Below are 27,501 nucleotides of genomic sequence, written 5' to 3' on the forward strand. Positions count from 1 at the left end.
CGAAAGGTAAATTCGCTTTCCTCTGTTACGTTACTCTGCAGTTTTTAGTTGCTGTTTCTCTCCTCACTCCGCCTCGGCATCCCCGCGTCCACCCGCGTACCGAAGACGCACGTCCGACACGCACCATTCTATCTCTTTGAGTATATTTGTATTTATGAGTATATGTATATCTATGTAAACGCATATGTATTCTATTTATATGGGTCTGTGTGCACATGCATGCTTTTGAGGCGATGAGTACGCCCTCAGAAGAAGGATTTTCCTTCTCTTCTGACCTGTTGGTCCCTCAGGTCTAGAGTCAGCTTCGTCGTCTCGACCCGTCCCTTCCTCGTGTTTTCCTGTTTTTCTCTTGCTTCCTGGTTTTTCTCTGTCTTCCTCTTTTTTCGTCTTCTCTGTCTTTTTTTTGTCTCAAGACAATGCTGGTCACTCACGTCCCGCGGCGTGCGCGCCTGCAGAGCGTCGCCCCTTCAAAGACGAGGAGAGGCTTCCTCTCTTCTTCTTCTTCTTCTCTCCTGTCTCCGCTCTCTCCTTCCCTCCCTTCTTCTTCTTCTGCAGATGGAGGTCGACCTGCTCGGCCTCTGCTGCGTCTCTCCGCCCCCTCCTCGTCCGTCGCGTTGTCTGCTTCTTCTGTCCCTTCTCCTTTCTCTTCGCTTTCTTCTCCTTCTTCTCTCTCTTCTTTTTCTCTTCCGGGAGGGAAGGAGGTCCGGCGCTTCATTGGCGTGATGGCTTCGCTGTCGTCAGGGCAAATGACCACGCGGGAGTACGAAGAGGCCTTCTTGCCAAGGCGCCTCAAGCGCATCAAGGTAAACATGGCGAGAGAAAGAGACAAAAATATAGAGAAGACACCATCCCGGCAACTTGCTTCTGAAGAGGCAAGGCAACGTGCAGGAGTCTTGAGATGGATCCTTCGTCTCTTACTTTTAAGCAGGCCACCGAAGAGGGGCGAACAAGCGATATGATTTCTCGTTTTTTTCCTCTCGTCAGCACCGTTTGTCGAGTTGTTTTTCTCTCTTGGCGCTCAAATTATCACTTTTTCCTCTCTTTTTTCTGGGTTTTTTCCGATTTTCAGGTCTTCAGTTCGCCTCCTCCGAGTGAACTCCCTGCGCACTTCCACAAGCGCCTTGACCACGCGTACTCCAACCCGCGCTCTATCCTCAAGTCCGTGCAAATGACAGGAAACAAAGAACGAGAAAATGAAAAGAGGAGGGGTGCTCAGCCGCAGCGTGTTACTCAGAGGCAGAAAACGACCCTCCACCACGCAGAGCTGCAGGGCGAGGGGGGCGCTGCCGGGCTTTCAAGAGAAGCCTGATGATCTCTCTTCGGCGCGTTTACGCGGATCGAGCTGAACTGGTGGACAAGTCAGAGAGTTTTTCGCACTCCTCTGTGACTCAAACAGCTGCAACTTTAACGCCATATTCTCACAAAGATCTGGAAGTCTCTACATTTATCTGTTACTTCTGTTTTTCGTTTTTTCTGTTGTTTTAGGTTGTATCGGCAATACATGAGGAAGGACGACCAGCCTGCTTACGACTGGCTCGTGCGCTGCTTCTGTCAGCTTGGAAACACCTTCGGGTTTAATTCTTTCTGGTGCGTGTTTTTCGGTAAAAGAGGAAAATTAGCGGGGCCGAGCAGCGTGTTTTTTTGCGGCGGGGCGAGCTTCGCGGCGTTTCGAAGTTCTTTTCGCCGCAGGAACGAGCTTTTCAGACCTCCGTCTTCAACCTCCGGCGTCGCTGTCTTTTTCTTGTCCCTTCCAGCGGCTGACTTCTTTCTCCTCTGCTGCGTCAGGACTCGAAGCGAAGCGCCGTAGGTCCTTCTCCGCGGTCTCTTCTTTTCCGTTTCTCCGATCACCCAGACATTTGTTTGTGTATTTGAGTTCCAGTTTTTCGAGGCGACTCGAGAGACTTTTTCTCTCTGGCCGTGCGTTATTCTTCTTCGCAGGGCGACGAAAGACAAGCAGGTGATCCACGCACTGCCGAGCTTCAAATTCCTCGTCTACGATTTGATCGAGCGGAAGCACCTTATTCAGGTGAGTGGACGATGAATGCCTTTCTCTCGCCACGTGAATCCACACCGAAATGTCTCGCCTCCTCCCTCCTCTGTTGGCTCTTTCGCTCTGGCGGTGCTGCGAAAATATGCATGCATGCGTGCACGTGACCATATACAAACACAAATATACCTATTAAACATATATATATATATTATACATAGGTACATTTATATATATATGTAGTCCTCGCACATATGTGGAAAACGGCGTATTCATGTGGATCTTCCGTCTCGTCGCACTGCTGTAGGAGGGCGATCCTGCGCGCAGCGTTTCATCTCCGTTCGGCATCCGATGTCTGCGGTCTCCTCTGCGTGTCTTTTTTCTCTGCGCCGTGATGCGTGGCCTCGTTGCATCGCTCTTTTTCCTGCCTTTTTTTTCGCTTTCCAGCCGCAGCAAGTTCCTCGCTTGCTCTATGCTCTGGCGTGCCTGGAGTACCGCTCTTGGCACCTGCTGCCCACGCTGCTGGAGCACGTGGAGGCGAACTTGCAGGTGAGAAAACTTTCAAAAATTTATTTGAAATCTGAAAAGAAAATGCAAGAAACACTGCAGATCGGGGGCGGTAGAGACTTTCGACCGTGCCTTCAGATTTTCTTTTCGCGTCCGCCGCTCTGTGGTCCCGCAGAAGTGGAGAACGCCTACCCTCGCGAACTTGGCGCTTACACTCTCGCTGATGGGTGTCGGCGACGACAAGCCGGGTGAGAGCAGGAGAATGAGGTCGGTCTCGAGGCGAGTCCGATAGGAATCGGATGTGCAACGCAAAATGAACGACTTAGCAGAGAGAAGGTGCAGGTCTCTGCGGCTGCTCGCGCATGCACACCGGACAGAGCGCACGCGCGGCCTGAACTCGCTTTCTCCGTCGCTCTCTCGCTGCGAAGCGAAGAGTCGAAGGCCAGAATCAGGAGACGCTGCCAGCGGATAAACGACAAGGAGGGGAAACGCGTGCTGGGGACAAGGAGATTGAGGTGCGCGTGCTTGCTGGGTTACAGGCAACTACGTAGTTGCAGTCGGCGATGCGGTGCGCGTGTGTCGTTCCCTCAGTATGGGCCGCTGCGCAGCCTGCACGAGGGTGCGAGAAATAGATTCTCTTTGCGAGGAATCGAGCTCGTGTCTCTTCCCTTTTTTCTGACTTTTTCCGTATTTCTTCTTTTTTCAGACACCAACCAGTTCGGCCCGCCGGACTTGCTCTCGCGCGACTACTCGGGCTTGGTCTCGAAGATTGCTCTCGAGGTGCATCGGCGCCTCGCCTCTGTTTCGGAGGCGGATTCCTCTTCTCCTTCGTCCGCGAGCGAGTTCTTGGAAGAGCCGCGAAAGAGTCCGCTGCACGACGCCTTCGGCTGCGTGCCGTTCGACTACGCGGGTCTCGCCTTCGCGCTCACGCTGCAGGGGAGCTACGACGTGTAAGACGCATTTAGAGGCGGAGAAGAGAAGTCAAGGTCCTGAGGTTTTCGTCAATAACCTAGTTTTAACGCAAAGTGTGGTTTTTACAAAATAGCAGTAAATAAGAGGACCCGCGCAGCAGATCGCGCGCCGTGGAAGGGGCGGCTAAACATCCCATCCTTTGAAACACTTTTTTCTCGCCGTTACAGCGACCTCGAAGCACCAGGTGCAATGTGATCTTACAGTAGAATAGCGGGACATGAGACCAACCTGCGGTAGATACATCTTGGATGATTGTGTATTTGCGGCTAAACAAAGCGCGCTTTGCAAGTTGAGGCTTGAGGCTCGTTTGCGACGCATGCGCCTGCTCCCTGAGTCCTCTCCCTCGGCGAGACACGCTCACGGCGCGCCTTTTCTGCTGCGGCAGGTTTTATCTGGTCTACGCAGGTGCCGTGGTAGGGCTGGAGCTCTTCTTTCTACGCTCAAGGTGTATAAAATTCTTTTGTTTCTTACTTGCCTAGTCATTCGCGGGAGCCGACGTCAAGGTCTGGACACGGTCGAGCGTCCGCACTTTGGTCTGCGTCGCGTGGCGAGACTCGCCTGAGGTGCACAGGCGTTTCAACAAGCAACACAGGGTTTCGTTTCTCCTCCAACTCGCGGCGTGGTGGCTGCATCTTGTTTTGAACTTTTTCACTTTTTTTTCAGACACCTGCCTTCGCAAGACGAGACGAGTTCTTCCTCGCTTGCGCTTTTCCTCCAACGCGCATGCCAGCCTGTGAGTCGCTAGGCTCGTTTCCGCCGACGCGGAAGTCACAGAAATCGACAGAAGCAGGCGCCTGAATGCGTATTTCACAGGGTGTGACTCCTGCTTTGAGTTCGAACCGGTGATCAAGTCTGCGTCGCAGCACGTTCATCTGCACCTTCCCTTTTTGAGCGAATGCACTGCAGTGGCAGGTGCTTGTATACACGGAACTTCTGGCATGCATTGCTTTACACTTAAATAAAAAAAATCATGTATGTATATATGCAAATGTGTATATATCTATGCATACAGTTTTGTCAATATATATGTGTGAATGCGTACGCAGAACTCAACCAAGTACTCCGCATGCGTAATTGGGAGTTTAGACGTTTGCCAGCGAGACCGGAAGATGTTTTCCTGCGTTTGTTCGCGTCCGCCTGGCACGCGTGTGCCTTCGTGGGCTTGTGTTGAACCGATCCCAGGCTTAGGTCGCAGCACTTTTGAGAGCGCGTTTTTCTCGCCCTTTGACGGCGTTTTTTTCGCCGTTTCTCTCCCCGTTTTTTTGTTGCTTATCGCTTCTTGTCGCCTTTCGTTTCTTGTTTCTCAGCTGTCCTTGGAGCAACTCGAGAGCAGCGGCTGGATTCAGTTTTTCCTTTACCAAGTCCTCTACTGCGTCGACGTGGAGAGGCCCGCGAGGGAGACCGAAATCAAGAAAGCAGTCCCCTTCCCCTTCCAGCGGCAGCTTCATCTCTCTTGGCTTGACAAAATTCTGATCAACGCGCAGCCGCAGGTGAGTTCGGGCGGCGCTCTGCGCATGGCCTCCTGCTCTGCGACTCTGCTTCCGCCTCGGGTTCGCTTCTTCGCGGGAAAGGCGCCCTTCTTTCCTCTATCGCTCGTCTGCCTTCTTGATGTTTTTTGTCTAAACGGAGTACTGAAAATTGCCTTTGAGTTCAGGGCAGCGAGATGCTCCAGCTGGACGTCGACGCCGCCCTCAAGAGGCTCTTCGTCTCTGACGCGCTGATCAACTGCTCCGCGGGCCGTCCCTGGGATGAGCAGCACTGCTGGTTCGCTGGACACCTCATTCGCTCGAGAAAACTCGCCCTCGAATACGACTACCTGCTTCCGCTCGGTGAGAATTTCCGGACAATCACGAAAAATCCACAGACATCGAGGACGCACGCGACGCAAAAACGTGTATTCGTAGGTGTGGTACAAGATTTGTTTTGGACGCCTTTTTTTTGTTTTCATGCCGGTGTGTGTGGGCGTGCACACCCCATATCGAGAGGCCAGAGGATGGAGGCGAACTGGCTGCCGCCGTCGGTGGAGAGGCGTCTCGACTGCTCAAGTCACAGGGAGAAAACGAGAGGGAGAAGACGAGAAACTCTGAGCTTTTCGTTGAAGCTGCAGTGAAACTTATGTATCTGTATCTGTCTATTCATATATGTATACATGCAAGACACACGCAGGGCGATAAACGTACAAATAAACACATATATTTTTATACATAGATGGACGACTATAAACACAGTGCAGCGGAGAGCCGATAGAAGGGGGGGGGGTGGAAGTCGCACTGGAAGACGGGACGACGCGTGTGCATGTCAAGCACGGAGGAAGGCGAGGACTTAGCTGTGTGCTGCGTGTTCGTCTCTCTCAGGCCCTGGCAGACCGAAGATGTCAGGCTGGCTGGCGTGCAAACGCAGAATTTTCAAGGCCTTCGGCCTCAACGTCGCGACGATTCATCGGTGAGAACTCTGGGCAGCCTCTTTGTACACTTTTCTCTATGCTGCGCTCCTTTTCTCCCGTAACGCTCTCACGCCGTCGATACGCATCTAATTTGCACGTGGCATCTCCATCTACGTATATGTATATATATAAACATGCATGTATGGATATACAGATATACACTGTGCGCTTGAAAATAGTATATATATTTGAATATGTATTTATGCAGGCTTCTTGTTGTACTTGTGGATGTAGATTTTGCTGAGCTGTCTCTTCTCAGCTGCATTTGCTTGGGTCACGGTTAACTTATTTTGCCGGTGTTAGGAGGCGCGTGCGCATGCGTTTACGTATGCCTGCATTTGCTCATGCACGAAGGTACATGGAGGGATATGCGTGTGAGTGCATGCGGTTTTTGTGTGTGTGATTTAGGTGTTTCTGGTCACTTCTGAGCCTGGAACAGAAGGACGTCCAGCTGACGCGGTTGCTCGCGCAGTTCCCGCCGGTCCTCGAGGCCGTCAAAGACGAGAAACCGGCGTACGAGGAAGACAAAAACCTCCGCTTCAAACGGCACGCGCGGCAGAAATTCGAGAGCTGGCCGCCAGAGAAAATCGAAATCTAGACAGACAACCTCCGCCAGAAATCCTTTGGCTCACCCGTTTCCTTGGATTCTCATGTGCCCTTATATATGCGAATCCGCGTGCGTGCATGCGCGGCTACACACTGGCGCTCAGTCCACGTGAAAAGAGAGGAAGAATGTATATATGTGGATATGAGGATACAGTCTTCCAAGCGCCTGCTTACAGGCAGCGGAGAGGGAGGAGATGTTTTTGTGTTCTCTCTGCGCAAGCAAGTAAAGAAGGCGGACTCTGGAAACGACAGAGGTATCTGGCCTTACTTGTCTTCACCCGCGCCACTTTCTTTTGCTGATTTGGCGTTCGCTTTTTTTGGCTGCGGGACGCCAGTTCCTCTGCCTTTCCCACTGAGGCGCTCGTTGTTCGCTTTTCGAATCTGTCACTTCTTTCTTCCCGCGACAGCTGGGTTTGTCTCTCCCTGTGTGTCGCGGCTTCTGCACTGTATGTACACTTCTCTCCAGCGAGAGGAGCAGTCTATTGCTGGACTCTGCGTCAGTAGACGAGCTCTTACACAGCTGTGCACAAGCCGAAATATTCGATCAGGCACACGAAAGAGGGAACAAAGGCGAGGAACACCGCAGGCTCGCGCTGTACCTGTAGAGAATCTGACTACATATATATATATATATATATATATATATATATATATATCTGGTCGGCGGCATGCATATGCATGCATATTAATATCGGAATATGTGTATTTTTGGAGTCATAGATACGGAGCGGGACATCGTTGTCGGGCCTACGTGGCACTTATCAACAAATCCGTTTTCCAGTGCCAAGCTAACATGGTTTCGTGGGACAGCAGCACAAAACACTTTAGTTTTAGTCACCCCGAGCGAGGAAGGCCTCTTTTGTCATAAGGAATCCCGTTCACCCAGTAAGGGCGTGATGACGACATATTTCCCTCTACGTACGAGGGTATATATATATATATATATATAAATGAAGTGGTGTCACTACGAGCCTCCCTGCTGCCGAGTCTGTCGGTGGCGAGATAGGAACGGCGTGTGTCGACAGAAGGGCGCCTCTTCTTGAGTGGATCGCTAATTTGTCTCTGCTGCGGAGATCACGTGATGACAATTTCAACGGAGATTCTACAACGTACCGCCGCACGCAGAAGGATCGCAACCGCCCTCATAACCATAAGACGACATATTCGTCTGTCTGTTCACCAATATATATATATATATTTACGTATAGATAGGTAGGTATGCGCCCCTGTGCATAGTTCCTCAACCGGGGTTCTAGCGCTTTTCACTTTTCCCTTTTTGGAGAGGAAGTCGACGCACCGAGAGTATGGGGCTTTCCGAGAGAATATCCACAGGCTGGCTGGTGGCAGATGTATTGTGGGGGCCGGGAAAGAATGTCTTTTCGCAGAAACAAGGCACGGGTGTACAGACAGCGGAGTGGTAGTAGTTCTCTACCTGAGCCGCCGTTCTTTTTTTTCACGAAGACAGCAGGTGCATTGAGAGAACGAGGTTCTCGAAGAGAGTGTCGACTCCCTGGCCTGTCGTGCTGGATACCTCGAAATACGGAAGTCCGTTCTTCAACGCCCAGAGGCGTCCTTCGCTTTCCTCTACAACGCGGCTTGCGGACTCCGCCTGAACATGCGCAACCTGTCTATGGGGCGCCGATACAAGGCTTTTAAAGCAACTAAAGGGAAGTAGATGACGAAATTACGTCATGAACGCTGCGGTACATACCCGCACTTTCTCAGAATTGCATCTTTCCTGCATGCCCTCTGCGGCCGAGAGGGGACGTGTATCTACACAGAGATCCAATTATTCGTGCCGGCTCGAGCGTTCACTGGAAGACAATAAACTAATCCTCTTCTGCAGCAGCGGTTTGAGAGCCGATTCTCCGCCAGGGCAATGCATTTGGAAAACTTATATATAGATTTGGATAAACATACGCATTCAGGCACGCATGCAAAAACATACATTTGTGTAGTTACATATTTCCGAGAGACGCGAAACCGCATACACGTAGAGAAGCGCTTGTCGAGCAGGCCGTGGGCTTCGTTGGTCTCACCTTGTTCCCACACAGGAAAAGGCTGAAGCGATGGTCGTCGAGGAGCGGCTGAAGAACTGACAGCCATGAAGAGAGATTCTTGTACGAAGCTCGCGAAGTGACGTCAAAGACAAGCACAACTGCGTCTGACTCCTTGTAGAATTCTTTTCTCATTTCACCGAAAACTGCGTCGCCGGAGAGGTTCCAGAAATGGAGACAGACATTCTCGTTCCTGAGAAAATCCAATAAAAAAGATTGGCCACGTCCTCTCCGACGCAGAGTTGATCACCCCTGCGAATTGAACTCCTCGTCGCTCGGAGGCTATACCGGAGACTGGGGAAAACGTATGGCTACGTGAGGACGCAGGCATATATAACTATATACGTATCTTTCCATATCTATATATGCGCATATCAGCCGCTTCCTCTGTGAGGCGAATGGTTGCCATGCGATTCAATCGAACTTTGGTGCTTTTCTCAAGTTTTCGCAGCATAACTGCGTCGGTGCGTGGCATTTCTGAAAGAGGAGTTCTTCGTTTGAATAGGGGGAATTCTCCCGATGTCACAATTTCATTCGGAGACCACGCGTAGCGAGTACGAGGTTCTCGGAACCGCGCCATAGCGGCGCTTACGGCAGCACAATTACATGCCAGTACCAAGTACTTGCGCATATGTAAACGCACATGTTCGCGGCACACGCTGCTCCAAAACACCATTATCGCTGCTGGTCTTTTCAGTTACGCACTTTATTCGAATAGTCTTCCTCAGATAGTCTACGCCGATCGTGGGACCCGCCTCGACACCCAGGCCTTCCCTGCGCGTAGGATCCGTTCCGTTGACAAAACACTGCAAAAGCGTAGTTTTGCCGACGCCAACGTCGCCGACGACGGCGACCCGAATCGGCTTCGAGGGCTGTGGAACTGGATCCACAGGCTGGCGCGTGATAGGAGTGAATGCCAGCATGGTGGTTAGACGGCGACTGCATGCTGCCCTACTAACGTTTTCTCGGACATAATGCGGTATCAGTTAGCTCTAAGGAACCGCTGAGCAGCGCGAAGGCATTCGTCCGCCTGTGTGGAGGTATGCCATCCCGAAACAGCTATTCGCACCGCGCGAGCGTTCTTGCGCATGCGCAAGCGTCCCCGCGTGGTACGCCGCGGTAGCGCGAGACTTCCGTACGGGGTTAGCAGCGGCGTTCTTTTCAGCTATCGTATTGGACTTGCCTCCAGCAAATGCCTGCGTGAGACCTCCCGAGAAGGCTCTCTGTAGGGACGGCTTCCTGCATGCGCTCTGTTGTCGGAGGGCTGACAAGCTGTGCCGTGCGAACTCTTTCCAGCAAAAGCGCGGCTCTACACAATCCAGACGTCCACGGTAGCATTGTCCTCTTGTGTTAGGACATCCAAGAGGTTCTTGCGGTCAACAGACGACCGCAGGGGAACGCGAGTATCGATACCCAGACACAACTACGTATGGCTTTGCACATGCGAGTCCTTGTCGTTCGCCTGTGTAGTGTGTAAGGCTGAGCAACGCTTTCCCTGGCGCGGCCGAAACCTGCCGCGATATCCTGCCACGGTTCAGGAGCTGTATTACCGAAGTGCATTGTGGCGAGACACAATCTCTAGGAAGCCGCAGAGGGTTGGGGCTGCTCGACACGAACACGAAGCAATGCCTTGTTTCTCGGCGATGGTAGTTTTCTGGTCTAGCTGGCCAACGAGCAACTCGGAGTACCGTCCCGAGGCGACGATACACAACTCCTCCGACACCGGTCGGCAACGGGCGACCAGCAAGGCGACTTTGAGGCAGTTCAACCCGGACAGCCCTTGAAAACTCTCCTCTGCGTGTAGGACCACTTCTGCGCGGAGTGGAAATTGAAAGGTGGATATGCTCGGGAATGCGTGCCGCGTCGCGCATAAAACTAGTATGACGCACAAGGCCCCTAACTCGCTTCCTCTATATGGCTGATGCGTTTCGCACCGCATCCTAATCGGCATTATGCCATCTGGGCGTGCTCATTCGTCTGCGCCATCTATCACTCGCTCGGCAGATTTCTTGTTCGAAACCCTGTTGATCCTATGATGCCCCTTCAACCTTCGCCCGCTGCCCTCGCCAGACTCTCGAGCTGCTTTTCCTTAGCAACCAGATGCCTCCTTACAGCCTTCAGAAACAAGAAACGAGTCCGGCAGCGACTTCGCCTTCTGGCCACTCAAGAAGAGCGTTCTGAAGCGTTACGCCGTGTGAGAAAATGTATTTTCTCATTGAAAAGAACACAAGAAGCTGCGCCATGCAAGGCAAGTGCATCCTGACACAATAACTCCGGCATTTCGAAACACAAATGAGCTGGTTCGTTGCCGCACGGCCACCGCAAACTTCCTCAGACATTCACCGCTAATGGAGGTCACACTAGCGAATCCACACAGATATCTGTATACAAGTAGAGAAATATATATCGAACGTATGCCGAGGGGGGCGGCATCTCTACTCTTTCTTGCAACTGTAGCCGTTTTCGGCAATGAAGTTCTCAATCTGCTGCACGACCTGTGCCTTGATGGCTTGAGTATCAGTGAGTGAGTGGGATGCTTTCTCGATAATCACCACATTCGTTTTTTTCTGCGGAAGGGCATTAGCCATTTGAGTGGCGTCTTCACACGGCACAGTGTGGTCTTCAGAACCATGAATAATGAGGATCTTCTTCGTATTTTTGATTTGCGAGAAGTACTTTCGGAGATCTAGCGTGAGGCGGTTGAGCACGCACTTGCGTGTGATGACGCGCTTGCGGCCATCTGGGGAAACGAACTCAACTCCCTCGTCAACCTCCGAGCCTTGCTTCTTCAAAACGTCCTTGTCGTTTTCGAGAGTTGCTGTCAGCACGTCAGCGTGCTTGCCCATCCCGGTCCCGGCAGTGAGCACGGAAAATGCCCTGAATTTCTCACCAGATAAGTGTTTTTCCAGGCCCTGGCGCATATCGTATCTGCCAGCTAGACTGACTATGAGCGGCACATCGTCAAAAATCGCAGCGTGGAGAAGCACTGTAGTGGCTGATCGAGAGTGACCAATGAGACAAACAACGTCCAGATTGTACGACGCGCATGCTTCTACGACGGCATGCAGGTCGTCCTTTGCCTCATCAACGTAGCCTCCAAAGCTCCAGTCATTGTCACCCTCAGATTCGCCGTTTCCGTGGAAGTCGAACCGAATCTGAACAGAGTTAGTCCGGACACACAGGAGTGCATTCCGGAGGGGGGGGGGTTTGAGGGGCGACCGGGGAATGCTGGTCGGAAACCTGAAACTGAATTCACGTTAAGATTTGGAGATCTCCCGAGAGGGGAGTAGCCGCGCCCACAAGCGATAAAATGCCCACGTGGCATATTATCACTGCAATCGCCTGTCTTACTTCATTACAGCAAAAGTTAGAGCCCATCCTCCTCTCAGAAAGAGATGCATGCATGCGCTACTATCTGCCGGCAAGCTCATTACTGAGCCCTGCTTGGTTGTCTTCTCCTACATCGCATGACTCAGCGTAAGCTTTGCTGCGACCGCGTCTTTGCGTCGAAGTAACACCAGTCGTGAACGACGAAAGAAAGATACAACGGCTGAGCACTCGCGCTGGTAAGCTAATGCCGCCTGAGGCGACACTGTGTGATGCAGGACGCTTACCGAGTTCACGGGGAGCCCCTCTGCTATAGTACTCAAAAGCGCGTGGCACTTGTTTGCGTACAGCCTGTGAGTGCACAGAACAGCGTTCGACAGCGGTCTACGTGGACGAACGCCGTACTATAGGACAGCGCAATAGCGGCAACTTGGCACTGCATTGGAGCCTAGCAGTATACAGGCCAACGTGTGTCCTGACAGCGTAAATGCCACATCCAAAAAAAAAGTGCACCGTTTACGCCAAACTGCTGGAACACAGCTACGCCGGTCATAGCAACAGAAATGTGCATGGAGTATGATTTGCATCTCTGTTTCAAGGGCTGCCTGTGGGCAGTTGACGAGGAAATGTGAGACTAACTGCCGTTGAATCTCCGCCAGGCGACGTCGAACGACGCCGCACGACGCGGCATAAACCGAATAAGTAAAGGAATCTGTCGACAACTGGTTCATGTCTCGATTTTTCCCGGGTGTGTATGTGTAGACGGCAGAACAGACACGCGGTGTACACCGAAATCGTTCCGCCGGACGCCTCCGCGTCAAAACGCACGCGTACGTGGTACACGCTAACCGTTAATCTACCTCGGTGGAGCCGCCAGAACAGCATCACTAAGTCCTAAAAGAAAAGGTAGTCATCATGAGCTGTTTAATCAGCATTCCTTCTGGAGATGTTGGAGCTGGATCGGCTTACCCGGGACAGAGAATCGCGACTTTGTTGCAGCTGGGGTACTTGATATCGACGACGCAGGCCAGCTTGTGACCTTGAAAGGAAGTCACATGGAACCTCCCTTTTCTGCAGACCAGCACACAGAGACGAACTGCAACATTAAACTCCCGCTAGAGTGTTCCTCGGTGTACAGACTTGCGTTCTGTATACTCATGGGCTCACACACAAGGAAAATGAGACTTCCCCTGTGGTGTCGGAGGCCAGTGCTATACAACCGTCTTGTTGGACGGATAACGCGCACGGGGAAGACGCAGAAACGAAACGACTAGCACACGGCCCTTGTGGCGTTGCCCCGTGCAGGGGAGAATCCTCGTCCTCCGTTGCAGCGAGCCCACGAACACGGTATCTACCGCATGCAGGTGCATTCAAAGGTGAAACACACTCGGGCTAGAGAGAGCTTCGGAACCGCCATTTTGAGGGAAGCACAAGCCCTGATTGTGCACTGCTAGTCCGTTTTTGCCATGTTCGAGACACCAGCGCGTGAACCTCCGCATAGGACGAAGCATTTGAACGACGACAGAAAGTGTAGCGAAGCCCCCCGTGCTCTTCTTGGACGGGAGGAGAAGGCTTCTGTTGAGGAAGACCCCTGGAAAGGATTGAACACCCCGGATAACAAGAAAAACGAGCACCGCAGAGCCTCCCTGACATTCGCCGCGAACCCAGTCGCGGTGAGTGGACGCACACTAACGTATCTGCCACCGGAAAACACGGACGCCGTGCGACATCCCACAGAATGCCTATCCCTTCCAACTCTCATGCAATTAGGCTCACTCGTTGGCAAAATGCCAGTCAGGAGCGGTCGTCTGCGGCATGTTGTTCACGCTGTGTGTACAAAAGGAGGCACCGGCAGGTCTGACGCTGCACGCCTGTCACGCTCCACGGACTTGTGAGCACTAAAATCGCCGCGCCAAGCATGCGAAATGGACGCAGAGTTGCGGATGACCAATTTGGAATTTTCTCTTTGGACAGGCTTCCCCTCTTGGCCGCAGGAAGACTCAAGGCAGACTCGCAAAACGGCAGGTAGCAGGAGACACATGCGCACTGAGGAGACAGGCGCGCTATCTCCGTGTCGGGTCTTTTTCATCAGCGGAGGCCAGACCCACACACCAAAGCTGTGACTGCGTCGTTATCGGACGAGTCACCCTTTTTTTGAACGCGACTCACGTCATTCGGAGTATGAATCAGTTTATTCATTTGGCCTGTCACTCGCTTCTGCAGCTGAAAATGGCTCGTCCCCCCGCGCGCTGTTGGCTCAGGCGCCAGGATACAGCGCAGGCACTCGACTGTTTGTTCGCTGGGCGACTTCGTAACAATCCCCTACTGCATGCCTACAACTTCCCGCCGCATATAAGTACCTCCGTACCTGCTGGAATAAGCTCATCTTCGTGCTCTTATAGACGAATACAAAGCAAAAGAGACATACAGGTTCATGTATACCACGAGTGGCAGGCCCTACGACTCGCGTGATGAACAGTATGACAACGTGCGGTTGAGAACCAGCCAAAAGTAGTCTTTGCGCATGACCGTCAGGAGCTTACAGAACACATCGACAGCACTGATACCTCATATAGACCCCTCGAGTCCTAGTCCGCTGTGGGCGCTCCCAAAGGGTCGACTTTCTCTGTTCAGCTTTGAATGAAGCTGACTCTTTCCGCTGAGTAAGGGCGGTCTCCTAGTCGGCCGTACCCATGACGTGCCAGCGTACACCTCAAGAGCTTCCTCGCAGAAAGCCGCGCGGGTGATGTCTACCGGAAGTTCTGCGGACCTCGGGACGCAGGTGTGTGCCGGCGTCGCTAGCCAGGGCAAAGCATCCTTGGCTACGTGAAGCAGAGCCCCTAGCTTCGTGAGAACTAGCTACCAGACGCACAAACGAACGGGCCAGCGCCAGCCGCTTCTACCGCAGTGGAACAGGGTGTGAGCGGAGGCCTAGAGTGCAGCAGAGGAAGCCCCAACGGGCGACTCGGGAGGGAGTTCCTGCCCTCGCCGGGTCATCCTCCCGACGTTGTTTCGGCTGCACGTCCAGTCTACGCCACTCGCTGGAGGTGTGCGGGGGCCTGCGGAAGACTCTTCTCGTCCTGTTTACGACCAAAGAGAACTAACGAGAAGCGTTGGTTTCCTGTGGTGAGCAAGTGTGTCTTCCGGACACACACAGGCGAGTGGAGAGTTCGAGATACAAACCTTGAGAAACATTGTTAGAGACACATGCGTCCTTTCCCCTACCCACATGCTGTCCACGGACGACTTCCCTTGTCTCCATCAGAACAGCGTTTCTCTACACACTTATTTCTTCAGGCTCTTCAGCTTCTGCTGCATCACCTTTCTTCTCTGCTTCAAGACAACCATGAGCTTGAAGCGGTCAAAGTCGGTCATGTTCGCGCGCTGTTCCTTGACTTGGCGCTTCTTGCCCCATGAGGTCTGGTTGAACTTGGCGATGACGTCATCCTTCTCCAAGGCCTTCTTCAAGGTCGCAGACCGGACGCTGCGGGGGATCTTCAGGTACTGGTCAGTCAGAGCAATGCGACGAACCGGCATCGACTGACGCTTCACCCTGACGAAACAGGCAACACCGCGGAACATAATGACACAGTTAACAGCTCAACTGACGCTGAAGGCATGGCTCGGCTATCTGCTGACACACCCTCCCCCTCTCCGCCCACCCTGCGACCGAGGACACAATCAAAGACACACCGTTTTTCAAGGAAAAGCAAACACACGCAGCACTGAGTGTGAACACTCATCTTGCCTTTCCTGCGTCGATATGAAACCCCCCGCATATGGCATGCTAGATGTAAGCACTCTGAACGCCGCTACGTGTGCGACAAGGCTGTGGCATACAACGACTCAGAAGTCTGGCGCAAACCTCCCCTCTCCACTCCGCTCCCCCTTTGCGCCCTGTACTATCGGCCGTAGTGGCGCTGCAGGTGTGAAATCCAGGGTATATCATCCAGCCTTTACATCTTGATTAACGACGTACCCCGTGACACCAGCGCCATCAACGAGGACGCGGGTCTGGTTGATGATGTCAACGACGAAACAGAGCTGAGAAAAGCACAGGAACCACACAAAACCAAGCGTATGGTCACGAACGAAGAAACGCGGTCCCGCATACGGGAACTGCCACAATGCCGCTCGAGGAGCTCTTGCAGTGATACAGATGTCAGTTGAGGGCTCATGTGCGACCCACCGCCCAAAGGACTACGCGGCGAAAAGACATGTTGGAAGTTCCGTTCAGCCCTTTAACCGTAGATGCAGAACGTCCGGGGCGCTGAACCGAATTCCCGGCCCCGCTCGCCCGCAGACCGAAACCGGGTGTGATCAAAAACAGGCCAAGGAAACGATTCGAGTCCCTCAGTCACCGCCCCTCGTCACGACCTGTATTTGGTACTGATCGTCGAGCTAACAAACACATGAGCGACCGCGGCAGCCCTCGTTCCTGCCACATGCGCCGGTGCCCCCTCTGTGAAGAAATACAGCTCCCCTCTCCGACTCTGTCTGCCTCGCCGGACGGAAAGAGGAGATCCAGAGAGGGAAGAAAACCAGCCACAGAAATACTTCTAGCCTCCCCATCAACAGGCGGGAATCAGATCCGCTGCCGCGTCGCGCTGGGACTGCGGCCTCAGAGCCAGCCTGGCCATGAGCGAGTCTGGGGTGGGTTTCGGCTCCTCGGCGCGCACAACCTCTCGGACAGGTCAGATCTTGGATTTTGGGGAAAATCGACGACAAAAAATCCCCTTGGTTCTGCTTGTGCTCAACGTAGTCTTGAGCATGCAAAGCCAGTCGCCAGTCGGCCTCCTGGGCCCCCACACTCGGAATTACATGCGGGAAAACGACTCACACGACACGTGTATCACTTGAATATCTTCCATCACAAAGGATCGCGGCCCGGATTTGAACAGAGGGAGTGGTCGAAGACCAACGAAGGGAATCCGCAATGCGCTTCATGGAATGAGCCCGAGGGGTCTGAAAGCGTGTAGAGAGCCTACCTTTCCAGCGTCGGGTCCGTACTGGACGACGCAGAGCCTACCAGGCTGGTAGTACCGGGTGAAGAGCGGCATTTTCGGAACGATGAGGCACAGAAAATCCGCGAGCAAGGACACCGGCAAAGAAAACACCAAATCCACAGAAGATGTCCGAACGCCCCCGAGCGCCTGCTACCCCAAAACGTACAAAGCGCGGCCTTTCCACGAATTTTCGCAATTGCCATGCTCCCCGATAAATGATGAGGGGGAGCATGCGTTCCTTCATGTACTAGGGGCCCGCTGACTGAGAATAACACTGCCTACGCAACCCCCCCTTGTGTGAGTTTTCAACGCGGCCGGCTAATATTCGGAGACGTCCCTTGCGCATCTGGGACGGCCGACCAGTCGCGCGTCTATTGAGCAGCCGCTTCCCAGTTTGACCGACAACGCTGCTTTAGCCTGTCCATACGCGGATAAAAACCAAACATTTTCCCTGAAGCACGCATACGGGTGGCGGACCACTACGTGGCAGTCCCAGTGCGCTCGTCGTGTGCACCCCCTTTGCGGAGAGCGAAGACGACACTGCACCCTTGCAACGATGCCCTCGGCGGATGCAGAGTAGTCTGCAAAGCAGCCAGCCAACGCGCGCGACCTAAGCACGCCACGACAGACAGCCCCCCAGCCTGGTGAGAGAGCACCGAGAGGTTGCTAGAAAGACGACTCCCCAACTCGTGAGTTCAGCACGAGCACTGGTGTCAACGCAGAGGGATGCAAGCTCAAAGGCGGCCGCCCGAGCGCCGAGCAAGCGGCGTCTGGCGGCCTCTCACCGGCAGGAGGTGCCGAGGCAGCCCGTGCACGCTCGACAGGACAGCTTGTCTTCAGTGTGGATGCGTGTCGACACTTCCTTTTCGTTTCCTTGATCGCTCGCTGGACACTGTTCGTCAAATCTGCAACCGACAGGTTTGGACTTTGTTACAATCAGTGTCCTGTTTGGCCTGACGTCCTCCGACAGAATCTGAGGCGACTGTGCAGAACAGATTCCTTTGTGGTCTGCAAATCGTGAGCTCTTCTGCAAGATGGACCTCGACAAGAAGGGCATCGCCGCGGAGTTCCTCGGGAGCTTTGCACTCCTGTTTGGAGCAGGGCTTCTGAGCATGTTTAGGTCGGACATTTTCTCATACGGGCTCGCAGTCTCGCTGACATATGCCGTTCTCACCTTCGTCTTGTACCAGTTCCGCATTGCCCAGTTGAACCCAATTCTTACGCTTACGGAGGTCTTTGCTGGTCGCGTGAAAGCGCAACACGGCGCGATCAACATTGCGCTGCAGTTCCTCGGCGCAACCTTGGGAGCCTCGCTTTCGGCGTTGATCTGTGGCGAATCTGGCTTTTTACCCGCTGGAGTCGAAGGAGCGCTCAGCGGAAAGATTCTCCTTGCTCAAGGGGTGTTCTGTTCGACGTTGGCTTTCGCCCACATCGAAAATTCTGCAGACGTCGGCCGGCTCCCCGGCATTGCCGTGGCTCTCATCACCTACGCCGCGTACACCGCGACCATGGGGCTGTCTGGCTACCTGAACCCGGCAGTGGCGCTGGGAACCAATATCGGCAATGCGCTGCAAGGAACGTCAGTCAACTCGTCTCAGTTTGCGTCCTTCGTGATCATCCCGTTTTTGGCCGCAGCTGCTGGCTGGGGCGCCTACAAACTGGCGTATGACAACCTCCTGATGAGCGAGCTGTTTGGAAGTCTGGCGTTTACCTATTGCTCCTGCTGCGCCATGGCGGGAGGCGTACAGACGTGGAACACAGCTCTGAGCATCGGATGCATTGCGGCGGCGCTGGTCTACACCATCGGATGGAAATCTGGCGGCGCCATCAACCCGGCGATCTCCCTCGCAACCCTTGGCACAGGCCAGACGCACGTTCCAGACACCTTCTTCTACCTCCTCTTCCAGTGCGGTGGAGGAGCTCTTGGAGCTATCTTGGCTCGTTACACGATGGGTCCACTTAGTCTCTTCAACATTTTGAGGTCAGGCAGCAACGGGTACGATATGCTGGTGCTCTTCGTCTTCAGCATGCTGCTCATGGGGGCGTACACCTTCACGTTCGGCGACATCTTTGGACGACCAGCGGGCGCTGTGATCGGCGCTGTCTATGCGGCGTTCCATTTGTGCTTCGTCAAGGCGGCCTCGCTGAATGTGCAGACAACCTTTGGAATCATCATCTCGCAGCTCCTCCTTAACGGATACGGAGAGGACTGGTGGAATTCCATCGCGTGCCTCGGAATCCCGATTCTCAGCGCCCTCATGTCCGCCGGCATTTTCGCACTTCTGCCCGGCCGCTACCAGAGGCTTCCGTAACTGTAGCGAACACGCGAGATCGTCTTGGCTCTCGAACAGCTAATCGCAGAACGGAATAAAGCAAGGCACCGAAGGCACAACCTCGCCCTTGCCATGTAGGCGGCAAAGCATTCTCATTCGTTTTCTGTTGTGACACAAATTGTTCCACTTGACTCAGAACTTTGAATAAGCGAATGAGTGTACCGGTGGCCATGTTTTTTTCGGTTTGTACGGTGCTCTCGCGCCGATGCGCAAAATCGCGTGTTTTTTCCGTTGTTTTTTTAATGCTTCGACTCGTGGCCTGATTTGCTGTAGCCGTGACCATGGAAACTCGAGAGAACTCTACGACGCTTCGGTGTTGCACCGGCAGCCCTACCGTTACAATTTGTGACCTCTACTAAACCGCCCACTCTTCGCACACAGAGTTGCCTCGTACTTCTCAGGGGGGCACAGCGTCACACGGAAGACATAACGATTGATTCAGCACCGTCAGCCACCAGTTCTATCGTCAGATGCGAGACTACCGCTTCATAAAAGAACCTGACTTCGAGGCTGAACCCCACGCACTGCGTAGCCGGTTTACTATTTCTCCATCACGCTTGACTCGCCACCCTCGCACTCTCTCAGACACAGGAATGAGCGAAATTCAGACTGCATATCCAGTCGAGGCGGGCACAACTCCACTGTACGCTGCAGTAGCTTCTTGCGACATGCGAACATGCCCAGCAAACAGTCCGCAACCTCATGGCGTCAGCGATACTGAAGGTCGAACTCCGCAAGCACGGTAAGGATCCCAAGATGCTCCCGCATAACATAGCAAGGCGATTCGCTTCTGCTCAAACAAGGTCCCCCTCTCGCAACGGAAACGAAGTGAAGTGTACCCCGTTTTGAATTGCAGCGAAACTCTGCGCGCCGACGTGGCGACAAGAAGCATTCTCGCAACTGTTAAGTGACGCACGAGTCTCTGTATTGCCAAACGCTGAAGTACGTTCCATGCGATTCCTCTCGCGACGATGTTTGCCATCGACCAAAAGGCTCCTGTGAATAAAGAAATCGTGGTACTGGTATAACTCAATGCTACGCACACGCTACTTCGCTCCGAAAACGCGGAATCTCTGCCTGCTCTTGGCCGCGTATTAAGGTTCTCAGTTCACTTTCTACAGCTAGAAACTCGGCTTTGGTATGTAGTTTCGCAGAAGACTATCCTGTTTACATGGTGTTCCGAAACGGGGAAAACGACACGAACGATAAAAACATACTTTAGAAACAGGAAAGCCACGCTGCGCCTCCGCCGACTCGCCCAGTGTGGCTGCCCAGCTTCCTAGAGAAGCACACAAGGGTGCCTGAGCATAGTATGAGGCAGAGATTCGTTCTCTGCTGCATTTGTATCTCTTCTGTAGCGCAAAAGACAGCCAGAAAACGTGTTTTCTTTCAGTAGACGACCGTCGCCTGCACCGGGGTCCGCTCGCGCACACAGCCATGCAACGCTGTTTGGAGGATCGCATCAAAGAGACGGCGCGAAGTTGCATCGTCGCCGTTTTTCCGTCTTGCTCAAATTCTCTACAGGTACAGACTCTCGGGAATGTTGCCCTTCTTCTGGTAGAGCGCCTTCTCCTTCGCCTTCCTCAGATCCTCCTGCGTGATCTTCATGCGCCTCTCACGCAGGGCAAGCAGGCCCGCCTCCGTGCACGTAGCCTGGAGGAAGTCCAGAAGCAGAAACAGAACCAGAAACATAGCCGGCCTTTTCTTTCCAGACCTCAACACATGCAGCCCCACATCCTCCAGCCAACACACACATGAATATACATATACAAACATATATATATATATATATATATATGCATGTATGCGGAGTCCGAGTAATGAAAGACTCATTCTCGCCGATACGTGCACGTTCCCGTGGAGCTGTCACTGCTGTACGCGAACGCTGACGCCTGCCTTCCGCGCGACAAGAGTAAATACACATATTGGAAGCGACGAATAAAAGAAAATCACATCGGTGAACAATTATGGCTGAAGCTTACTTTGATGTCTGCGCCAGAAAGCTCGTCCTTGGCCATGACGAATTCTTCCAGGTCGACGTCATCAGCCACTGTCATCTTTGCGGTGTGGATCTGCGAATCCGACAGGGGTAACGCGCCACCAACAAAAGAAATTCAGCGAAACAAAGACCAACACACACAAACAGGAGAAAGAGGACAACGCCAAGAAAGCGCGCAGCGGCCATGGCAGCAAGAAAGGAGAACGCAGCTACCCACAACGCGTTACAGATCTCTCCTGCTCAACGCCCATGTGTTATCTACATAGATCTATCTATATCTATCTACCAAATCTAACTATCACCTGTCTATCTCACGCTCTAACTGGATACATGTTTATGCATTGTACGACGAAATATCAAAACAGAGACTCCTCTGCGGTGCCCGTCGCTCCTCGGTCGGATTGATGTATTCTTCTTTCTGTCCTTTCCCTGCCCTCTCTCGCGCTTTCTCGACTGTGCCTGCCGCTGAGCCCGCTGACGCTGCTTCACCCCCCTTAGCCTTTTCTTGAGGATTCGCTGCGCCTTTCACCTCGCGACTGCCGCCTCCTTCCTTGTCTAGTCAACGTGCAATTTTCTCGCGCGAGGCTACTTCTTTGCCCTCCTTCTTCGTGCCCCATGCGCGAAAAATTTTCCCTCAAAGCACCTACAGTTCTTTGGATGCTTACCTACGAGCCCAAGCTGAGCAAGTCTGAAGATGAGTTTTTCACGATCTCTACAGAATCCCCGTCGCAAGCGCTCTATCCCGCGGCGAGCCACTGTCTCTCCGCTTTCTTCTCTTTTTACCTGGAAGATTTTCCGCTTCGTCTTCGTGTCGGGATTCGGCAGCTGAATCTTCCTGTCGATGCGGCCGGGGCGAATGAGCGCGGGATCGAGGCTCTCGATGCGGTTGGTCGCCATGATGACCTTCACGTCGCCTTTGCTCTCGAAACCGTCCAGCTGATTCAGCAGTTCAAGCATCGTGCGCTGGATCTCTTTCTCGCCGCCGCTGGTCGCGTCGTATCTGCGAGGAAAAATCGAGGAAAATGCGGAAAAAATCGCAAAACTCAAACCAAGGCACCGGTGAGTGCGGTCTGCGCAGCCCGTGGGTCGAAACTGAGGAAGACGGGGTTTGTTCACCAACAACACATAAAGCGCCAAGTTTCCTCTGCTCCCCAGGCCGACACCGCCCCCCGCGCGGCACGAAGAAGGAGGGCAAATAAGTCGAGGGACTCGACTCTCGCAAACCCGCGCTTGCTGCACTCGCAGCCTTCTTCTCGTGGGGTGCTCGACCGGCCCTCGCCGACCTCTGCAGCCTCTCGCGCGCCTCCTCTCCGCTCCTCTTCTCCTGCTGGGCTCCGTGATTGCCGGACGTGCGTCGCTCCCGCAGAGACAACTTGCTGCGCCGCCTACCTCTTCGTCCCCACAGCGTCGATTTCGTCGATGAAGACGATGCTGGGCGCATGCTCGTGGGCGAGCTTGAACATCTCTCTGACGAGCTTGGGGCCGTCGCCGAGGTACTTCTGAATCAGCTCACTGCCGACAACGCGCAGGAACGTGGCGGACGTCTCGTTCGCGACGGCCTTCGCCAGAAGCGTCTTCCCTGAAGGACGCAACGAAAAACGCCACGCAAGACGTCAGACGCGGCAGCCACGACGAGAAGATAAAGTTTAGTTTTTTCTCGCGGCGGGAGCCAAGGAAGGTTGCGAACAGATTAGCAGCTACGAGGAGGGGAAAAATGGACGCGCGAAAAGGAAACAACGCACAACACTGACCGAAAGAAACAACCTGGAAGCGGGACTTAGAGGCCGGCAAGTAGGGGGGAGGGAAAAACATAGAACGCGGCGCGAAACAGGGAAACGGGGAGAGAGAAAGAAGACTCCGAGAGGCACGGCGGATTTCAAATGAGGAACAGAAAACGGAGAACAGCGAAAGAAAACAAAAAAAGGCAACGCTCACCTGTTCCCGGAGGCCCGTACAGAATGACACCCTTGGGTGGACTGATACCGATGTCATCGAAGAACTCAGGATGCGTCAGCGGAAATTCAACGGCTTCCTTCACTTCCTGTACGGACAATGGACGGGCAACAAAGACACTAACACTTCTGTTGGAGCTCAACTTCCGTATCTCCCGCCTGGATGCCCCTCTCAGCGGTATGTGCCAGCCACATCGGCTGCACTTCCTGGGCAATTTTCCAGTTTTTGAAACCATTTTTCCCCTTTTTTAGTCTGCACTGTGGGCTGTGTGCGCACCTGAATCTGCTTCTCGAGGCCGCCGATGTCTGCGTAGGTCTCCAGCGGGGCCTTCTCGACCTTCATGACAGAGATGAGAGGATCGACTTCGTCGTTCAGGATGCCCACGATGCTGCTCGTCTGCAGAAAAAAAAACCAAAAGAGATTGGCTACCTGCTCGTCCTGCAGTATGTGCCGTGGTAGCAGAGACCCCAGCAATTTCCGCGTTCTCCGTTTGCAAAAGCTTGCAGCTGCCTCTGCATCTCTTCATCTTCCACGCCTGCGTGTGCAAGTCTCCCTCTCTCACGTATGTAGACTAAAGAAAGTCCTGCACGGCACCTCCCCGCCCCCACGCAGAACCCGCGCTCTTCTGCAGCATCTTCCTCGCCTTTTAGTCGACTTCTTCGCCTGCATTTCCCGCTACCTCGCGGTCGCCGCGCTTCGCGAAGCTGAAAAACATGTAATCTTTTGAGAGCAACGGTACGCGCGGGGAACCGAGGGTTTCCACGCACCTTGTTGTGAAGTAGGACACTGCAGCCGGGCTCGAGCAGGTCTTTGTCAACGAAGGAGAGGATGTTGACGTAATACTCCGGTCCGATGGACGAGGAGACAATTGCATGCTGCTCGTCGATCATTTCCTCGAGGCTGCCGACACTCAGCGGCGTGCCGCGTAGCTCGTCGAGGCGACTCACATCCTCCTGAGAAACACATCCGCACGCAAGCGACGCAGACGCACGAAAACGCTCAGCGCAGGCGAGGGAGGAGCGAGCGCGAAAAAGAGGCGCTGCACAGTGAGGACGAGAAAGAAGACAGGCAACAAGCAGAGGCAGAAGCAGACTTGTCTGCGCCTGCCGCGTGCGGCGCTCGCACGGACTCAAACAGCGCACAAGAAACCCGCAAGTCCCCTCCCCGTCTTCTCTAAACGTTCAAGCGAGAGAACTGCTCACGCATGTAGCCTCCTCGCGCCGGAGCCGCGATTCCTCCTCTTTCTCTTTCCCTCACTCGCCTGAACCTGTCCGCTTTCTCGTCCCCTCTTTTACCCTCGTGTCTGGCTTTCTCTTTGCTTCCATTTATTTAAAGGTGCCTCGTGAGTTTCTCACTTCATTCTTCTCCTCCGCAGGCTTGCGCTGCTCCTGGTTGGTGATGTACTGCAGAGGAAGCGAACCGCGACGAAACAGACATGAAACAGGCCGCCGGACTGCTACTCGTAAGAAAAAAATTTTAAAACTATATCAGGCCGGACGCACAGAGAGAACGAAGACAGAAAGACACGTGATGAGAAAGACTTTTATTTAAAAGAGAACGCTGGAAGGAGAGTCACAGAAAGCGGCAGCGCGACAGAGGAGACGCATACCGATTCGCGACTCAGTCAGCTGACGAAAGAGGCGGCAAACCTTGAGAGACAATATGGCAAGGCAATACGTTAAGCACGCGGCTATGGAAAGATCTAAAAAACGTTTTCTCAACAGGGGATGCGCACCTCTTCCTCGAGGAGAAGGTAGTCCTTGATGCGCTCCAGGCGCAGAAGACGAAGGCGGCACTTAGTGATCGGCGTTACTGAAAACATCAAAACAAAGAGATGCGTCGTGCACGAACGGAGGCCAGAAGAGGGGAGGTAGCCGCACAACAGGGCGGAAAAGAAAAAACCAGTGAAGACAAAAGAAGACGAACAGCCATCCCAGAGGATGAGAATAAAAGGACGAGGCACACGGAAAGAAAACGATCCGCACCACAAGAAGAGGGAAAAGGGAAGGGGCGGACCAGGCTGAGATGACTGAAACCTCGAAGAAACGTGGCCTCAACGAGAGAGGCAAAAACTGCAAGTCACGAGAAGCACGGAAAGCAGAGACGACAGCAACCGCGAGGAAGACTACAGGCACGCGACACAGATTCCCATGAGTACCATAGACACAAAGAAAAGGGGAAGAGGCGAAAAGAAGAAGACAGAGAGACACGACAACGAACCTGTTGGGAGCTTGCTGTGACCGATTGGACCCTTTCCGCGTTTCTTTCTCTTGCCGACGTGCGCAGGAGGCGCAGCCTCCAAGCGCTTTCTCTCCTTCTTTTTCTTTTCCTTGTCTTCTGCGCGAGCAAACAGGACAAACAAAAACTGAAAACCGTAGGGCAGAATCTCGGAGAGGACGTCCAGCAAAGCGAGGCGGCCACGCAAAAGCACGCGGTTTCTTTTCCAAGTCTCAACCTTCGTCGAGGCGGGCTGCACCTGCTGTCTGAGAACTTGAGAGCCAGGAAGACCGACGGAGGAGCCGCTGGGGTGTCCCTCCTACCAAAGAGACAGCGAGCTGCTGTCTCGTCCGCCCGGCGTTTCTCCACAGGAAGAGCGGCCAAACCGTCAGTGAGTGTGAGAAACAAGCTGCCACAGAAAATCTGCACTCGAGCAAAGACGGAGCCGCTTGTATTCGTGCACGTATTCACACATGAAAAATACTTATGGCACCAGCGTAAACATCACTGACGTACGAAAACACATGCGGGTACACGTGCAGCCAAAAAGCCTTGCAAAACCGATGCGAGCGTACGAACACTGTTACGCGCAGCTTTCAGCTCTCTTACCGTCGGCCCCTCCAGGGAAGCCTCCCCCGCGAGGCTGGGCGTTACCCATTGTTTTGATCGGGAAGAAGAGAAAGATTTAGATACCAACCGACAGCTGCCAACACGCTCGAAGTGTCACTACACCTCGCAGAGAAGCGAGGCGGACAGAAGCGCGCACAGAGGGAACACCGACGGAGGAAAATCACAAACGAAAGGTAGGACGATAAGAAGGCGGACGCGAGCAACAAATGCGCGCTCGGGATCACGAGGAGACGAGGAACGGCAAAAAACGCCTCGAAGAACTCCCAACGGCAGACCGCTGCCGTGCAGAAGAGTGCAGAGGATCAGTACAGACACCGCAACTGTCTACAGAGAACCACGGACGAAATACGGGGGAGGAAAAGTGAGTGGAAAGACAAGATGAGAGCGTGCTGTGCGAAGGTGTTAGGAAGGCGGGCACTGACGATATCTGCGCCAAAGCGCTCAGACAAGCGGAGGAAACGAGGCGCGACGAGTCGCCTCCTCACATGCACCTGTAGGCGAATCTCGTTTCAAGCCTCAACGAGATTGAGGCCACACGTCGAACTTTTCTCTTCTCCTGATTAGATAGGGGGAAACTGCGGTTTGTAGGCGAATTTCCGGAGGAAAGACGGAGCGGAAACCCAAGCACGAGCTTCTTTTCGTACGCAAACACAGAAAAAAGGAGGTTGCGCATGCACCGCCAAGACACGAGGCGCGCGGCGGAGAGAGCGGCGAGACGCGGACGCTCTTGTCCGTTCCTTTGCTTTCGCAACGCACCTGAAAAGAATCTCTTTCCGTTAGTCTCACCGTGCACCTTTGCTGCATGATTCTGCTTCACTCTCGCGCACACTGGCGGAGTCTCTATGCTTCTACTTGACACAGTGTACCGGCGGTCTAGATCGTACACGCAAGGCTCCATGAAGCACACCCGATCTACAACACAGATATAATGAGGCGAATATCGGAAAAACAAGGTCTGCTGAGAGAAGCAGAGTGTGAAAAGCAAGATATTGCGTTCTGCCAAGTACGTGGATGAGCGAGGTGCCTGGATCGAATGCATCCTAACCCGCTCGAAGGCAGAAGCACTTATAAGAATGCGTGGGTCGGGCTCCCCCAACCAGGATGCCGTTGTTTGAAGAAACAAAGTCAATAAATAGCTACACACTGACTGGAGAGAGAGAGGTGAACAGATACCGGCACGCAGCAGCTAACGTGGTCGTGTGACGGGTTCTATAAAGGAGACCAGAATTCGTTTCGCCTACGCGAATGAGCAGTGAATGAGCACTCGAGCGGATTTCCAGGCCTGAGCAGGCACTGAATGCTGTGCCAGAAGACGGTCTGAAAGCAAGTGCACGGCTGCTTGCGGACACCTGTGAGTTAAGCGTTGCCTTCAAAAAAGCTTCCCGAAAGGCCGTCGCCGTTCAACAAAGATGACTTTCAATGGGCGTTTGATTTTAACAGGGCCTGGTAGACAACGGAATAATG

At 53.5% G+C, this 27,501-nt stretch overlaps 6 protein-coding genes across 6 annotated transcripts; 2 read left to right on the top strand and 4 right to left on the bottom strand.

The window, feature by feature from the left end:
- Nucleotides 1–416: 416 nt before the first annotated feature.
- On the top strand, nucleotides 417–6,507 carry BESB_049880 (uncharacterized protein; the record flags this gene model as incomplete). Its single annotated transcript, XM_029363439.1, has 12 exons — nucleotides 417–803; nucleotides 1,070–1,158; nucleotides 1,486–1,587; nucleotides 1,939–2,026; nucleotides 2,435–2,536; nucleotides 2,670–2,742; nucleotides 3,201–3,444; nucleotides 4,130–4,199; nucleotides 4,774–4,956; nucleotides 5,121–5,295; nucleotides 5,821–5,908; nucleotides 6,318–6,507. 12 exons carry the CDS (start codon nucleotides 417–419, stop codon nucleotides 6,505–6,507), a joined length of 1,791 nt encoding a protein of 596 aa, XP_029220805.1.
- Nucleotides 6,508–7,968: 1,461 nt separating this feature from the next.
- Nucleotides 7,969–9,495, bottom strand: BESB_049890 (Ras family protein; the record flags this gene model as incomplete). The annotated part of the gene is made up of 3 exons (XM_029363440.1): nucleotides 7,969–8,124; nucleotides 8,555–8,765; nucleotides 9,278–9,495. The coding sequence occupies 3 exons, from the start codon at nucleotides 9,493–9,495 to the stop codon at nucleotides 7,969–7,971; spliced, it is 585 nt and encodes a 194-aa protein (XP_029220806.1).
- A 1,512-nt stretch (nucleotides 9,496–11,007) lies between these two features.
- BESB_049900 (hydrolase, alpha/beta fold family protein) lies at nucleotides 11,008–13,716 on the bottom strand (the record flags this gene model as incomplete). The annotated part of the gene is made up of 4 exons (XM_029363441.1): nucleotides 11,008–11,727; nucleotides 12,187–12,250; nucleotides 12,869–12,970; nucleotides 13,676–13,716. The coding sequence occupies 4 exons, from the start codon at nucleotides 13,714–13,716 to the stop codon at nucleotides 11,008–11,010; spliced, it is 927 nt and encodes a 308-aa protein (XP_029220807.1).
- Nucleotides 13,717–15,184: 1,468 nt separating this feature from the next.
- Nucleotides 15,185–16,959, bottom strand: BESB_049910 (ribosomal protein RPL14; the record flags this gene model as incomplete). Its single annotated transcript, XM_029363442.1, has 3 exons — nucleotides 15,185–15,452; nucleotides 15,879–15,943; nucleotides 16,888–16,959. The coding sequence occupies 3 exons, from the start codon at nucleotides 16,957–16,959 to the stop codon at nucleotides 15,185–15,187; spliced, it is 405 nt and encodes a 134-aa protein (XP_029220808.1).
- Nucleotides 16,960–17,939: 980 nt separating this feature from the next.
- Nucleotides 17,940–19,217, top strand: BESB_049920 (aquaporin 2; the record flags this gene model as incomplete). The annotated part of the gene is made up of 1 exon (XM_029363443.1): nucleotides 17,940–19,217. One exon carries the CDS (start codon nucleotides 17,940–17,942, stop codon nucleotides 19,215–19,217), a length of 1,278 nt encoding a protein of 425 aa, XP_029220809.1.
- A 1,539-nt stretch (nucleotides 19,218–20,756) lies between these two features.
- Nucleotides 20,757–26,065, bottom strand: BESB_049930 (putative 26S protease regulatory subunit 4; the record flags this gene model as incomplete). The annotated part of the gene is made up of 11 exons (XM_029363444.1): nucleotides 20,757–20,891; nucleotides 21,221–21,310; nucleotides 22,021–22,237; nucleotides 22,627–22,816; nucleotides 23,173–23,278; nucleotides 23,467–23,586; nucleotides 23,958–24,143; nucleotides 24,546–24,593; nucleotides 24,926–25,002; nucleotides 25,411–25,527; nucleotides 26,017–26,065. 11 exons carry the CDS (start codon nucleotides 26,063–26,065, stop codon nucleotides 20,757–20,759), a joined length of 1,335 nt encoding a protein of 444 aa, XP_029220810.1.
- Nucleotides 26,066–27,501: the final 1,436 nt, after the last annotated feature.

Source organism: Besnoitia besnoiti, chromosome III, assembly GCF_002563875.1.
Source record: "Besnoitia besnoiti strain Bb-Ger1 chromosome III, whole genome shotgun sequence".
NCBI classification, from domain to species: Eukaryota; Apicomplexa; class Conoidasida; order Eucoccidiorida; family Sarcocystidae; genus Besnoitia; species Besnoitia besnoiti.